Here is a 14,497-nt window from a genome sequence, read left to right as displayed (position 1 = left end):
TTCATCAAAGTCGGAACTAATCGAGCCGTTTGTGCCAGGCTGGGGAGAAACGTATTGTAATAATGTAAATTATGTAAAAAAAATTATGCGTCACCAAGCATGAGAGCATGTTCTAGTACACCCCCAAAACAAATTCAAGACATTGTAAAAGAGCATAATAGGACCCTTTTAAAAAAAAATCATATTTAATTCAATGTTACTTGCTGTTTCTTTGTAATCATTTGTGAAGGCTGGGGAGAAACGTATTGTAATAATGTAAATTATGTAAAAAAAATTATGCGTCACCAAGCATGAGAGCATGTTCTAGTACACCCCCAAAACAAATTCAAGACATTGTAAAAGAGCATAATAGGACCCTTTTAAAAAAAAAATCATATTTAATTCAATGTTACTTGCTGTTTCTTTGTAATCATTTGTGACATTTTTTTCAGTATAGTAGATCAACATGCACATGACCATCAGACATGGTTATGGATTATTACATTAGAAGATTATTAAAAAATAATAAAGTCTCAGAGAGTGTAGATGTATATCAGAGGGCTGTACACCTCACACACTCACCTTTACCTCATAACACATGACACATAATGGAGGGCGGCTTATCCCATGGGGAATATCGTGTCTTACTTTGTGTTTTGGTCCTGCTGAGCCCCCTTGCCTTCCCTTCCCCTTCCCCCTCCCCTCTCTCTCTCTCTCTCGCTCTCTCGACCTTGCCCAAGGTCGCTTAGCACTTTGCACAGTACTTAAAAATGCACTAAGGGAGGAGAAGTCAGCCAGTCTTCAAACCTAGGCATATCTGTCATATTTAATTCAATGTTACTTGCTGTTTCTTTGTAATCATTTGTGAAATTTTGGAGTGAAAATTGTTTCAAAGACATTTTTTTCAGTATAGTAGATCAACATGCACATGACCATCAGACATGGTTATGGATTATTACATTAGAAGTACACGACACTAGAAAAAAATAATAAAGTCTCAGAGAGTGTAGATGTATATCAGAGGGCTGTACACCTCACACACTCACCTTTACCTCATAACACATGACACATAATGGAGGGCGGCTTATCCCATGGGGAATATCGTGTCTTACTTTGTGTTTTGGTCCTGCTGAGCCCCCTTGCCTTCCCTTCCCCTTCCCCCTCCCCTCTCTCTCTCTCTCTCTCGCTCTCTCGACCTTGCCCAAGGTCGCTTAGCACTTTGCACAGTACTTAAAAATGCACTAAGGGAGGAGAAGTCAGCCAGTCTTCAAACCTAGGCATATCTGTTTAAGTTTAAACAAACTGTTGATTTCAGAGCGCTCTGGGTTTTCTCCAGTAGTGGTATTCGTGACAGATTTACATTTATTACTGCTGGAGCCAAAGAATAAAAACACAATGCCACTGTCATCAATTTGCTCTCTCGACCTTGCCCAAGGTCGCTTAGCACTTTGCACAGTACTTAAAAATGCACTAAGGGAGGAGAAGTCAGCCAGTCTTCAAACCTAGGCATATCTGCTTAAGTTTAAACAAACTGTTGATTTCAGAGCGCTCTGGGTTTTCTCCAGTAGTGGTATTCGTGACAGATTTACATGTGTGGTCTTCCACGGATATTCCCCACCAGGCTTAAAAACGAGTTGTATCCTTTGTGGTGACTCAGTAATCGCATAAATCACTTAGAGGGAAAATCAGCATAAGAACCTTGCACCACATGTGCTTGTGGTGTTTAGTAATGTGTGTGTATGAAGCCTGCTGGAGCCAAAGAATAAAAACACAATGCCACTGTCATCAATTTTAAAGCTCTAGTGCTTTGGTTAAGACATCATCATCCAAATGATTTGGAGTGCAGCTATTGTCATAAGAAAAAAGTGTGATGGCTGGTTTAAGTGTGTAGTTTAGCAGTTTTGAAACATGTGAAAGTGTGCGGGTGGTCAGTGCTAACTGTGTTGCTGGACTGGACTGTGCCATTTGTGTGTTTGTTTGTGTACTAGACAAGAACATAGTCTGTGTTCTGATTGTGGGTCGTTCCCAGGAAACGTTCTCAGTGCCACTTGTGTTTTGTGTGTCTTATTATTGATCTAATTATCTCACATTATTTGTGAGATTAAACAGTTAAATTAAATAATCATGTCATTCAAAATAACTTTTCAACTAAAATGTTCATTTTATTTTTAAACAAAATGAAAATATTTAAATCTGTTTTCCATCTGAATATATGGCATTTTCCATAACCCCACATGAATTACCATTACATTTAATGGGTTACATATTTAAATATTAATATCAGTATTTAAAAAATAACATTCAAAATGTATGGAATTTTTACTCTGTGTTTACTTTAAAAGTGTTTTATGCATTTATCATGTAGTGTTTATCTATATTATGCTGAGAAGATCATTTGTATGACCTACTGGTTCAAACGGTTTTATTGTCTTTATCACTATTTCTGTATATTTACATAAATAATGACCTGGTTAAGCTTAAGATACAAAAAGCTACAAAGCACAATGGTCAAAGATGTCCATCTAGCCTAGCGCATATTTGCATAGAATAATTAATTATTTTAACGCGTTAAGGATTGTGAAATTAATCGCATGAGTTAACGTCGACAGCCCTAATATATATATATATATATATATATGTGTGTGTATATATATATATAAAGCTTAAATAGGCCATAATACAAAAATAGTGATAAAGACTGTCAAAAGAAACATCTCTGTTTGAACCAGTAAGTCAAACTAATTATGATGGCACTTAAATATGATGTCTGAAAGATCAACCTAATATTTTTTAAGTGGTAAATGTTTCAGCATAATTGACATAATCTCGATTTGAAATAGAAATGAATAACTAATTTAAATTTTGGATATGTCTATAATGGTAAAATATGATTTTCTGAGCATTCAGCAGTAAACTCTGTCAAATGAAGGTATGAAAAATGTTTTAGTTCAAATGGCACTGTTTCCATGTAGCTTGATTGACATGAAGTGTTTGACAGGCTGTGTTGATATATTAGAACTGTATATTGCTGGAATATGACCTAATTGACTGTGATAGCTCAGTTTAAAAATAAACCTTCCAGTGACCCAGAACTGTAAAGAAAATCTAACTACTGTATGTAGGTAATGAGAGTCTCTTTCTCCTTCTGTCTCTCTGGCAAGACATAAAATGTTTGATTAAACATTTATTATATACATATGAAGTCGTAGCACACATACTAAAGCACATTAGCAGATGCACCAATTATATATTGTACATACCGTAAACGGCACAAGAAACAAGTGCTTATATTTAGCCTCTGCCTGTGATAGTGCTTAAAAAAGAAATCATCATGCTAATATAATTCATGTCAATATTTTGAAGTGTCTATGGATGACCAGATCTTTTGTTGTTGTTGTATTTTGAAGACATGATATGTTTTCACGTGTGTGTTCACAGCCTGAGTTTGGTCAGGAAGCCACCGAGGAGCCAATGGGAGAAGGTCTCATGGATCCTGAGGGACAGACATACAACGACTCTCAGCAGGTTAGACCGTCAGCACTCACAGGAGCACACAAATCTACCTGACGCACGTATCAGACATGGTCACAAGTCCAAGTCATCCCTTTTTAAATAGTTTTCTATATGCTGCAGTGTCGTTTATAAACCAGGAGAATTCTGTTAATTGTTACTGATTATTAAATTAAAATTACTATAATAAATGTGATATAAGTCGGCAAGGGAAGGGCCTCTAACACAAGCTGCTGTTCAGAAGTTTGGATTTATATATTTTATTTAATTATTTATTCAGAAATTAATACTTTAATTCAGTAAGGATGCATCAACTTGATTAAAAGTGTGTGACACTGTAATATAGATTACATTTTAAAATATTTGAAGTTATAATATAATTTTTTTGATCAAACAGATACAGTGTTAGTAAGCATAAGAGGCTCCTTTCTATATTAGTTCTTTGCAAATGTCTCTCTCTTTCTTTCTTTAGAGATTATAAATGCAGCGCTCTTTGCTGGTATTCTGCCATGCCAAACCATGCACGCAGCAGCCGCTTGCTTTTTAAGTAAAAATAACAGTGTTCTGTGAATGTTGATGCTTTAATAACAAATATTTATCAGGAGCGTGTATGCTGGGATTTCATAAATTTCATGGAGAAAAAAGTAACGTAGCTAGTAATGTAACTAATTACTAATAACTTTTGAAATAAAGTAATCAGAACAGTAACGTGATTACTTTTAAAAGGAGTAATCAGTAATTTGATTACATTTTCAGAGTAACTTGCCCAACACTGGACGTCAAAAGCTCTTTTGCATTGTGGGTAGTGATGGAGGCTCCCCCTGCCCCGATGAGGAGATGGGCTCTTCCAGTAGATGCTCTCTCACACAGGGAACCACGGCCATCAGATAATGATACTGACATTTAATATGTAGGGTATCTTCAGATGACAGATCTTCAGACCTTACTAATATAGCTCCAGCATGATGTGTAATTATATTCATTAAAAAAATCAGATGCTTATGAACTTTATGAACGCATCAGCTGCCACCTGCTGGGGAAAAAGAGGCACTGCAACAGACCTCAAACAGAATCAATACAATAGGAAAAGCATCATGATGGGATGTAGTTAACCATCAAATTGAAACTGACTTTATGTGTGGGATCCCAATGTGTGTATTGTGTAAAAATAATAGTAATAATTTGACATTTTAAATAACATTTTGTCTTAATATGTTCCCCTGGGCTAATCAAAAGCTAAAGGTTTGCTTATAGTAATATTGCTTGTATTTGGGTTCAGTTTAACTCAAAAAGTACAGTGTAGAAAAATACAAACACAAATTAAACAGTCAAATAAAAACAAACTGAAGGGTGTGTATAACAATAAAAAAAAAATTCAGGGGAAAACGCTGCCTTTTTTATTTGATGCCTTGTTTTTGTTTTATGGCTTTAAGCAAAATAAATAAATAAATTATATATATATATATATATATATATATATAATCTTGTAAGAAAGATATATATTTATGTATATGGCTTAATTTGGAGCCTTTAAGCTAAAAAATGCATTTAAGAAGATTTTATTTTGGGACAAAGAAAAATAAATAAAAAAATTTTAAGCTATTAAAAGGTTGTGGAATCATATACATTTAAAATGTGTGTGTGTGTGTGTGTACACATATGTATTTTTGTATATTTTTAACATTTTATTACTTATGATATATGAAGCTTATTTTCTGGACAGTGTTATATGAAAATTTTACAACAACAACAAAAAAGAGAAAGAAACGTCACAAAGGCAAATTATTTTTGATCGTTTTCTTCTCATTTTTAAGAATTTTTTTTTTTTCTGTTTCTGCTCACAGGACAACCAAGATTATGAGCCAGAGGCATAAACATCACATTCCAAGTCCAAGTTCAGCCAGCAGCACAAAACGTTTATACAAATAACAAGTACAAATCCTAAACACAATAAACCCTGTTGCAAAAACAAACAAAAAGTAAAATAAACAAACAAAAATATATATTCCAGTTAATCCTTCTGAGAAATGTTCTTCCTATCAGATATATACTTTTATTATGATCTATTGTAAATGTCATGTTCTGAAGGTAACGTGTTGGATGTAGCTCTATGCTGACTGCCGGAGGGTGCTCTGTCTCGTTTCCTTGCCTCCCTCCCAATGAAACGAGACCTGCCCTTTCCATTGTGACTCTTTGTACTTGTGTACCTGCATTTCTATATATGTAATAGATGTTTCAGATCTTCCAATAGCATATTGGGGGTTAAAATATCTTTGGGTAAATATGATATTATATATAGCTGTGTGCAATGCCTGTTTGTGGGATTTTACTTTCATTTTCAATTTAATATTGAAGCAAGCTATTTCTTTAATGTTTTTGAAGTAAGAGTTTTATACGTTGTAACTTTATAGTTGCTTGTGATATCATTCCAGTGGATTATTTGTTAGAATTGGGCAATTTGTATCTGTGTGTATGTATGCGTTTGTGTACTGGAGACTTTAAAGTTATTGTAAATGTGTCTTGAAATGTTCATGGATGTGAGGTCAATATGTGCTTTACAATGCTGGAAATGTCAATATTAAGGTTTCTGTGTCATTCAAGACAAGTGAATCCTCTGTAAATAAAGAAAACAAACAAAAAAGCTCCATGCGTAGTCCTCTTTTTCTTTCTTTTCCCAAAAGCTATGTCTGTATACAGTATGCAACACTATCACAGCACCACACAGAAATCACCATAAGCATGTAAGAACATATTGGCATTCAATAACAAAAGGTCAAAACAAGTGCTTATAATAATTATCTACCACTTAGTTTGCTGTTTTATTACAGATTTATTATTATTCCATCTTTTGGCTTCCAGAAATATTACAGAGAAACTAACAGGGAGTGACGTCCTCCCTCCTGTCCTCTTATCAACAGGATGTCTGGCTGTGTCTCCAGAACAGAACGTAGTGCTCTACAGACATGCTGAGCCCAGCAGAATGAGTGTGGTGCCATAGCTCAATAGCTGGCATACCTGCATAAGCCGGGCACCATTGATGGATTAGCATGTGCAATCACAGGGGAATGTGGTGCCCTCCGGCAGCAGAGGGTATTTAAGGGCCCCCGCTGGCAGTGTCCCGCTTACGCCGAGCCGGTAGGACTGAGTGTGTATGTGCTCAGTATCATGGCTTCCTTTAAGAAGTCTCTGGAGGGGCTGAAGAACACAACACAGTCAGCTACTAAAGGCGTCACTGACAGTGCAGGTACTAATAGTTACACGCTGCTCATCTGGGCTGTCATTTGTTTATTTGGTAACATTCGTTTTTAATTTATGAAAGAACAGCTGTCTACTTGCTATATATGTTTTATTATTGTGCCACTGAGTGAACTTTGACCAACAAAATGTTTTCATTTAACATTAAATACATTTAATTATTTTATCATTTATTTGCTGAATTTTTCATGTTTATTATTATTATTATTAGCTATACTTTTGATTTGGTTTTAAAATGTTTTACATTTTAAGATTTTTTTTTTTTTAAGATTGTTTATTTCAAAATTTCCATCAAATTAAAGTACATGAGTAAATTATATATATATATATAAAACTTTATGTTTTAAGCTATACAGTGTGATAACTGGCAGCGAAACTATCTTCACTTTGGCATTAATTAAAATAATTTACTTGACAAAGTTAAGCATATTTAAATAATTACAAATTATATACCATTTAATTAAGTATTATTTATTTATTTGAGTGAGTGCGTGTGTCGTACATTTCACCATGCATTAACAAAAAATGTTATACTGCTTTTTAGAGACCTTTGTCAATGTGTGTGAAAAACAACCAGCATGTTTGATAATGTTATTTCAGTCCAGGCAACGCAAGATGTCATGCACCAGGTGGCAGAGTCTTCCAAAGAAACCACCAGTGCAGGTGAGAGAAAGAGTCTGTTAAATACATCTGGATAAAGATGCACTTAAATGTGGATGTGTGTGATTTCACAGCTTTTCAGTGTATGCAAATCATCCACAATCATATTGTACTGCACACTGATAATATACTATAACATAATTTTGGCATGCCATTAATGTTATAAATCTAAAAATGTGATTGTATTGTTTTCCTTATATCTACCAGTTTATTTGTATGTTGCACCATGAAGAATATGCAAATGCATCCCTAAAGGAACTCTCTGTCTCTGTCTCTGTGCATGTGTATATATACAAACAGCTGCTGAGGAGGCGTCCAGACAAACACAGTCTGCTATAGGCACAGCTGCAGAGAAAGCATCAGACACCATTAAGGAGTTTGGACACAAATTGAGTTCCAAATAAATGCTGCACTGCCCAAACAATCTGACATTCCTTGTTATCAGATTCAACTTAACACCTTGTGAACTGAATCATTAAAAAAAAAAAAATTGTATTAGCGACTTTGTAAACGTATCAGCTCGATTTCACCTGCCCTTCCAAAGCAGATTATTTCCTAAAGATTTTATTTCAGTTTAATTGTTGGTCATCCTATATTCCAAAGCCTGTTCAAAGATGCTTGTGTTTCGAAAATACACAATACATTCCGTTCAGCTGCTGCAGTGTCTCTTTATAGCCATCCTACGTACTTTTCTATTCTAGTGAAATACAATGTGAGGATATAGAGTGTGCAAGGACACGTCAACCACTTTCTTAGTAAAGAACCCCTTCAATTATTATTATTATTATTATTATTATTCTCAGCTCCCATGTCACTGGAAGAGGAAACGGCATTATGTTGCTATGGCAACATAACACAGGTAGACCACAGTGAAAGAACTTTCATTCAAAAGTGAATGAACTCAGTATTCCTGTGGATGTCAAGAGATGATGCTTTTGATTACAAACAATAACCCCTTAAATAACATGCCACATGTTGGCTGCTACTCACCTACATGTGCATCCTGTTTCAGATGTGTTGCACAACTTAAAATCAGTCTTTATCAATTCAGTGTAGTTACAGAAAAAAATACAGAGGGGATCATTTCAATTTTTTTAAGTTCATTATATAGTTGAAGCTGATTTTTATTCAGGATGTAACAAGCGTAGCTGACATTTTCATTATGGATGCATTAGCCCTATAGATTAACACTATATATTTCATGCATGGAAAGCTGCTGAGAATGAGCTGCTCTCACCCTTAAAATCAATGTGTGGAATATTTCCTGCAAAGTTCAGGAACAGATATGCTTTGTGTCAAGCACTTAATGTCAAACCTGCCATAAGAGCAGCAGCTGAGCCCATTATACCTTATTACATGTGCTGTCTAAGGTGTTGAACAGACTTGGTCTGATTTCAGGCAGCTGAAAGTAAGAATAATCTATAGGTCCTTTCCAGTTCCTTTAAAATACAAATATAATATGGAATGTTTATTTTGCAATTATGGCATGTACATTTTTAGAAAAATCATCATATGATGCCAGAATGTGTAGGTGTCTATAAAAGCTATTAAATAGAAACAAATATATTGAGCTCTTTATTAACTCTTTATTAAGGCAAGATATATCACCATACTTCTCCAGTTGATTGATTACATTAAGAATTGCAAACATTTTTTATTACAAGTTTTCTGAAATGTTATGTTTAAATATCTAAATGAGACATTATCTAATTAAATATTAAGTAATAATAAGTCTAGAATAAAAATCTGAACACTGTATGAAGCCAGGATCAAAATTCTTGTTTCATTGTTGACATATTAGAGTCAAAGGTTTTTACAAAAGATACCTCTTTTTGTCCCACAAAAAATACTGTCAACAGCCAGAATATATATGTATGTGTTTTATGAAATCAGAAAAATTATATATGCACAAACCCAAGTTTTCTGGCTCAGTGCAGGAGAAAAATCTCATTTTGAGAAAGAAAAACAAAACAAAAAGTATTTTGAATGTTTTCTTTCCATTGTCTGAAAAAAAACACTTTATGAAAAGCTAATAAGCCCAAAATCTCAAAATTGGCCAAATGCATGAAAAAAAACGATTTTTGCTTGTAGTGTTTAGCCTTAAATAAATAAGCTGTTTTATATTGGCATTAAAGCAGTCAACATGTACCCATTAGTGTTCATGTCAATGGTAGATGCAAATGTCAAACTGTTTCATCCTGAGGAAAGGTTTCTCACCACAACTTAATTTACAGTTGATCTCCAGCACTTTTGGCCCTCTCCCCCGTATTCTCCACCTCCACATCCCCTTCATCTTTACATCCCTATCCATCTCCTCCTCCTCCTCATCATTCGCCTGCAATGACAGGCAGCATCCTCTTGTTTTCAGAATATGGCATGTGTTGTCTGAACACTCCCCCACTATTACCATGAACACAGTCACCTCCCTCCCCCCCTGCATGTACATGGCTGGTTGCTAGGCAACAAGTATTCTGTGGGAGCGTGAGATTGGCAAAAGCCCTCAATTCTTATGGTGAGAACATAGGCGATAGAATACAGCTCTCCAGAACACACTCCTTTTCATGGTGAGGTGCAATGGGCCAGTGTGCAAGCACATGCATGAATCCAAAAAGCATGAAGTTCACTACTTACCTGCAGTTCACAAAAATTCAGACAGAATATTAATTAGAAGGTTTTTTACATAATTGCAGCAGTATAGTGACCTACACCGTCCACCATCATGTGAAGAAAACAAAAACAGATGAAAATGTGATTTCAATCTATATATACTCATTTTGTTATATAAGAAAAACTAAATTGTATCAAATGTTTTGTTCCAGAGATCACAAAGACACTACTGGTGCATCCTTTTAGTGTATTGTCTGCCAAAGTAAATGCATTTCATATAAGTTTTTATTACATAAGAGCCTTGTTTTGTTTTGTTTTTTGACACATGGACTTTAATCACCATCATTTGCTTCTGATTAAAAAGCTACAGATACTTTGTCATTTCATTACCACTCACTGCCATGTTGAGTCTGGTTTCCAGGGAAACTAAAAATCAGAAGCTTTCAGTACTCTCAACCACAGTGAAATTTCAAGGACCGCCATCCACTGAGATTCTTCTGGAAAACAAACCATCTACAGCCTGCCTCTTATCATTACCAGCACCTAAAAGAGGAGCTTGGAGTGTGAATACATGCTCTGGCTGTGAAATCTTTGAAAATATGGATACAGCGTTTGATCTGTCGTGCAGTTGAGGTATGTGTTTTTCAATAGTGGTCTCACTGTGTGCCATCGTAGTTTTGTTTTTAGAGGATACTGTTACCAAGCAAGTTTTTTTGTGTTTGTGTGTATGTGGATGAACCGGATCAGAGAGCTGCTATGACATAATTGGATCTCTCTTTTTGAGTAAAAAGAGGAATCAGTTTATTGGCAATTGATACTGTTCTTCCTATAAATATTGTAAGACTGAAGTTTGTTTCATTTTTTTGTTAATTATTTCAAGAACAGAAATTATTATTTTTTTCAGTGCCCGAGATCATCATAAAACAGTATGATTTGAACTGAATTTTACCTAAAGTAATGTTTTCAGAAATGACTGTTTTTGTGTGTGTGCCATCATTAATGCATGTAAAGTGCTCTTTTTCTATTCATTGCACCTACATTAATGCACTAATCCATTTATGTGAATTTTTTTTCCAGCAGAACCATCAGTGGTGTGAGACCGTGAAGCTCAGACGTTTTACTGCCCCTCTCCCGGATCAACACAAACCCATCTCTGAACCCATGGAGGGTTCTGTTCTGACAGAAAGTGAAGTTTGGAAGGTTGGCTCGGAGACCAGCACAAGTATAAACACCAATGACAGAAGTATTGACTATTTGCCCCTTATGAACGACAACATAACTAATGAAAACCTGTCAAAAGCATCTGAAAACCCAGGGACCACAGTCCAAGAGGAGATCTGTGGCAGCATCCAGGAACAACCCGACCAAGAGGTTACATCAGATCAAATCAAGTCAGTAATTCCACATGAGCTGCGATTAGAAGAGGATTTATCTTCCTCTCAAACAGCAGACGAGAGCGATGAGCCACCTGCGGCAGCGTGCAAACAAGAGAGGTGTGTTAACCAAGCAGAGGATCCAGCAGATAAGATGTGCTTGGTATCTGGCCAACATAACCTTGACCAGGAGATTACCATACTGGTGACCAACCATGACTGTACTTTAGAGGATGAGGAGGATGAGGAGTTTGGGGAGCAGAAGACTTCCAGCTGCCCTGTTGAACCCGAGACTGTCTCTTCAGTTGAGGGTGGAGGAGCGACTGAGGAAGAGAGTCTCGATGGTTCCATCGTCGTGGTGAACGTGATTGAAGTCAGTCAAGTCCAGAAGACCAGCGTGATAAGCCACACATCAACTGAGCAGAATACCACCACTGACGAACCAAGATTGCCTGGAGATCCAGGGGATAGTAGCAATGAGACAAACTCTGGAAGCAAAGGTTCAAGCACCCCACAGAAAACAGACGCAAGTAGCACAGGCGCTAACACAAAGGCCTCGGTGGAAGTTTGCAGTCCGAAAGATCAACCCACAAAGCCTGAAGATGTAGAAGTAAAACTGAAGAAAACCAAATCAGCTGAAACCAAGGATGCTGGACGGCCTTTGCAAGATACGCTCGCCTTGACTCGGTCGCCTGGACGCACACAGCACGTGCAAACCCAGGTTAGCCTAGAGGTGATGTACCAGTCGGTGGCCACCAGCCCCATGACTCCTCCCGAGGGCTCCACAACATTCCTTTTTCCAAGCACCTTTGGAAAACTTGCCAACAAGTGTAGTACAGAGGTGGCACAGACCAAAGATGCCGAGTTGCAGGTGGGCTTGCAGGTGGAATTACGTTCAGTCGCCACGGCTCCTATGACCCCAATCGTTCTGACCCCACCTGAGGTAATTCCCGAGCCGGAGCCACGGGTCGGGGTGACACCAGAAGAAGAAGTGCCAGAACACGTGCAGGAGGTGAGCTGGGATGAAAAGGGAATGACTTGGGAGGTGTACGGTGCAGTGGTGGAGGTGACAGTGCTGGGCTCGGCCATCCAGAAACACCTGGAGAAACAGGTAAAGAAACAGAAGAAACAGCCTTTGGCCTTACCCTCTCCGACAGATGCTCTGCCAGCAAACCCAACCGAAACATCTATGACGATGCCTTCCAGTCCTCCCCCCACATCAGACCTTGGTGAAATCAGCCTGGCCAAAGGACAAAGTGAGGAAAAAACAGTGCAGATCGGCAGGCGTCGCAGGCAAAATCATTTTCGCCAGTGGTTCAGGAACATCCGGCGGCCAAGTTGTTGTTCAAGACCACGTCAAGATGAGGAAAACTAAGGAAGGCATGGTAGTCTAAACCATCTCAATAATCCAAATGAGACAATCTTTCCAAGTTTTGTGCACTTTGGACGTGCACAGGATTGGGTTTTGTTCAGTGATACACCCCTTTAACAGACTTAAGACATTTGAAATTACTTGTATTGACACTGCGTCACAAGAAGCCCCTATATGGATAATCATCATTTTTGGTTTGGTTTGATACACTGCAAATTCAGTCGTCTTAATTTCTCCTCACCCTTGACTTTAAAATGGCTCCTACCAGCTTTGCTGCTTTGAGTGTGTTTTTGCTTGCTTCTGTCAAGACTGTGCTACCCTGATGTTGTTGTGGTCAGTGAGGATCACTTTTAAAGTGCCCTTTTACAATATTTTACACTAATAATTTTACCTTTAAAATGTATACATTTCAAACATGTATATATGAATTAATCATGTACATTTAAGGAACGGTACACTACATTTAGAGTGACAGTACCAAGCAGAGGCTCATGCCCATTCAAAGTGAGGCACGTGCCCCCTCAGATTTTTAATGCAGCTTCCAAAAGACAAAAAATAGCCATTAATATTTTCTATATTTAATACAATCACACCAGCATGATTAGAACGTTCAGTGCGTCATATCATCAGCTGCTAAACTCAAATCTGTGTTCGCTGGCTGGCCCTGAGCCAGATACAGACGCGTTTTTACAGCTCTGCATTATAACCAATCACACACGATGCTGTTGAGCTTATGAATGCAATGACCAATCAAAGGTGTTCAGATGAGTCATCGCTAAAATGCCAGTGTTTTCTTCACTCGCTTGCGGTCTGAACCCTAACCGCTTTCTGGCGAATTCTCTAATCAGAAACAACAAGGTGCAAATGTTTGTACTAATCTGTAAGATATTAATTTCACAGTGTAAACAGCTTCAGTGATTTTAATGGGAGTTTTTGAGAGTGCTTGAACTAGACTGTCAGTGAAAATGTTATTTGATAATGTAATGTTATAATGTATGTTTTGTGCTCTCTTTCTGTACAATGAAAGTGTTATGAGTAGCCTAACTTGTAATGTTTTTATTCACATTCAATTTCTATGTTAAAGGGTTAGTTCACCCAAAAATGAAAATTCTGTCATTAATTACTCACCCTCCTGTTGTTCCAAACCCGTAAGACCTTCGTTCATCTTCGGAACACAATTTAAGATATTTTTGATGAAATCTGAGGGCTCTCTGACTCTCCCATAGACAGCAAGGTAACTACCACGTTCAAGGTCCAGAAAAGTACCAAGATGACCGACAAAGTAGTCCGTGTGACATCAGTGGTTCAGCTGTAAAGTTACAAGCTACGAGAATACTTTTTTTACGCAAAGAAAACAAAAATAACGACTTTATTCCACATTTTCGTCTCTACTGCGTCACTTGTGGACGCGCGTTCACGACAGTACCATGACGCGAGCGTGTGACGGAGCTGACCCAGATCCGGCGTGATGACGTCATTACACCGGGGCCGCCACGCGCTCGCGTCATGGTACTGTCGTGAACGCGCGTCCAAATTGTAAACAGACAGGTTTTTATGCATAGTTAATAGATTACATTATTAGGCTACTTTGACCATCATAGATCAACATAATCTATAAACGTAAGCATCTAGATATTTCATGATACAGTTAATGCGTTTGGGGTTGTTTCAAGGAAAAAATAAATAAAACATAAGTGCTATGTGTCCTTAAATAACACCCCCCAACTCATGCCCCCTCAAA

At 37.3% G+C, this 14,497-nt stretch overlaps 2 protein-coding genes across 5 annotated transcripts in view; both read left to right on the top strand.

The window, feature by feature from the left end:
• Positions 1 to 6,131, top strand: part of LOC107595753 (beta-synuclein-like) — a 17,024-nt gene extending 10,893 nt beyond the window's left edge. For both annotated transcript variants that reach the window (XM_016286247.1, XM_016286246.1), the window contains exons 5-6: positions 3,418 to 3,504; positions 5,334 to 6,131. In XM_016286247.1, the coding sequence (XP_016141733.1) occupies positions 3,418 to 3,504; positions 5,334 to 5,363 (117 nt within the window). In that variant the 3' untranslated portion in view covers positions 5,364 to 6,131. The remainder of the gene's footprint in view (positions 1 to 3,417; positions 3,505 to 5,333) is intronic.
• Positions 6,132 to 9,431: 3,300 nt separating this feature from the next.
• Positions 9,432 to 13,289, top strand: LOC107595752 (G protein-regulated inducer of neurite outgrowth 1-like). 3 transcript variants are annotated; one of them, XM_016286244.1, is made up of 2 exons: positions 9,432 to 10,644; positions 11,092 to 13,289. In XM_016286244.1, the coding sequence occupies exon 2, from the start codon at positions 11,173 to 11,175 to the stop codon at positions 12,757 to 12,759; it is 1,587 nt and encodes a 528-aa protein (XP_016141730.1). In that variant the 5' UTR covers positions 9,432 to 10,644; positions 11,092 to 11,172; the 3' UTR covers positions 12,760 to 13,289. The 3 variants fall into 3 exon arrangements, with proteins under 3 accessions (XP_016141730.1, XP_016141731.1, XP_016141729.1); XM_016286245.1 differs by having other exon boundaries at positions 11,089 to 13,289; XM_016286243.1 differs by lacking the exon at positions 9,432 to 10,644 and having other exon boundaries at positions 10,708 to 12,779; positions 12,830 to 13,289.
• The last annotated feature ends 1,208 nt before the right edge of the window (positions 13,290 to 14,497 follow it).

This window comes from Sinocyclocheilus grahami, unplaced genomic scaffold, assembly GCF_001515645.1.
Source record: "Sinocyclocheilus grahami isolate Dianchi unplaced genomic scaffold, SAMN03320097.WGS_v1.1 scaffold208.1, whole genome shotgun sequence".
Classification (NCBI taxonomy): Eukaryota; Metazoa; Chordata; class Actinopteri; order Cypriniformes; family Cyprinidae; genus Sinocyclocheilus; species Sinocyclocheilus grahami.
The sequence above is the reverse complement of the archived record's forward strand: the minus strand, read 5'-3'. Positions and strand labels throughout refer to the sequence as shown.

What these genes read in the sequence shown, in the direction of transcription:
- LOC107595752 (XM_016286243.1), top strand. Translation starts at nt 10,969, where the DNA reads ATGTTTTCAGAAATGACTGTTTTTGTGTGTGTGCCATCATTAATGCAT.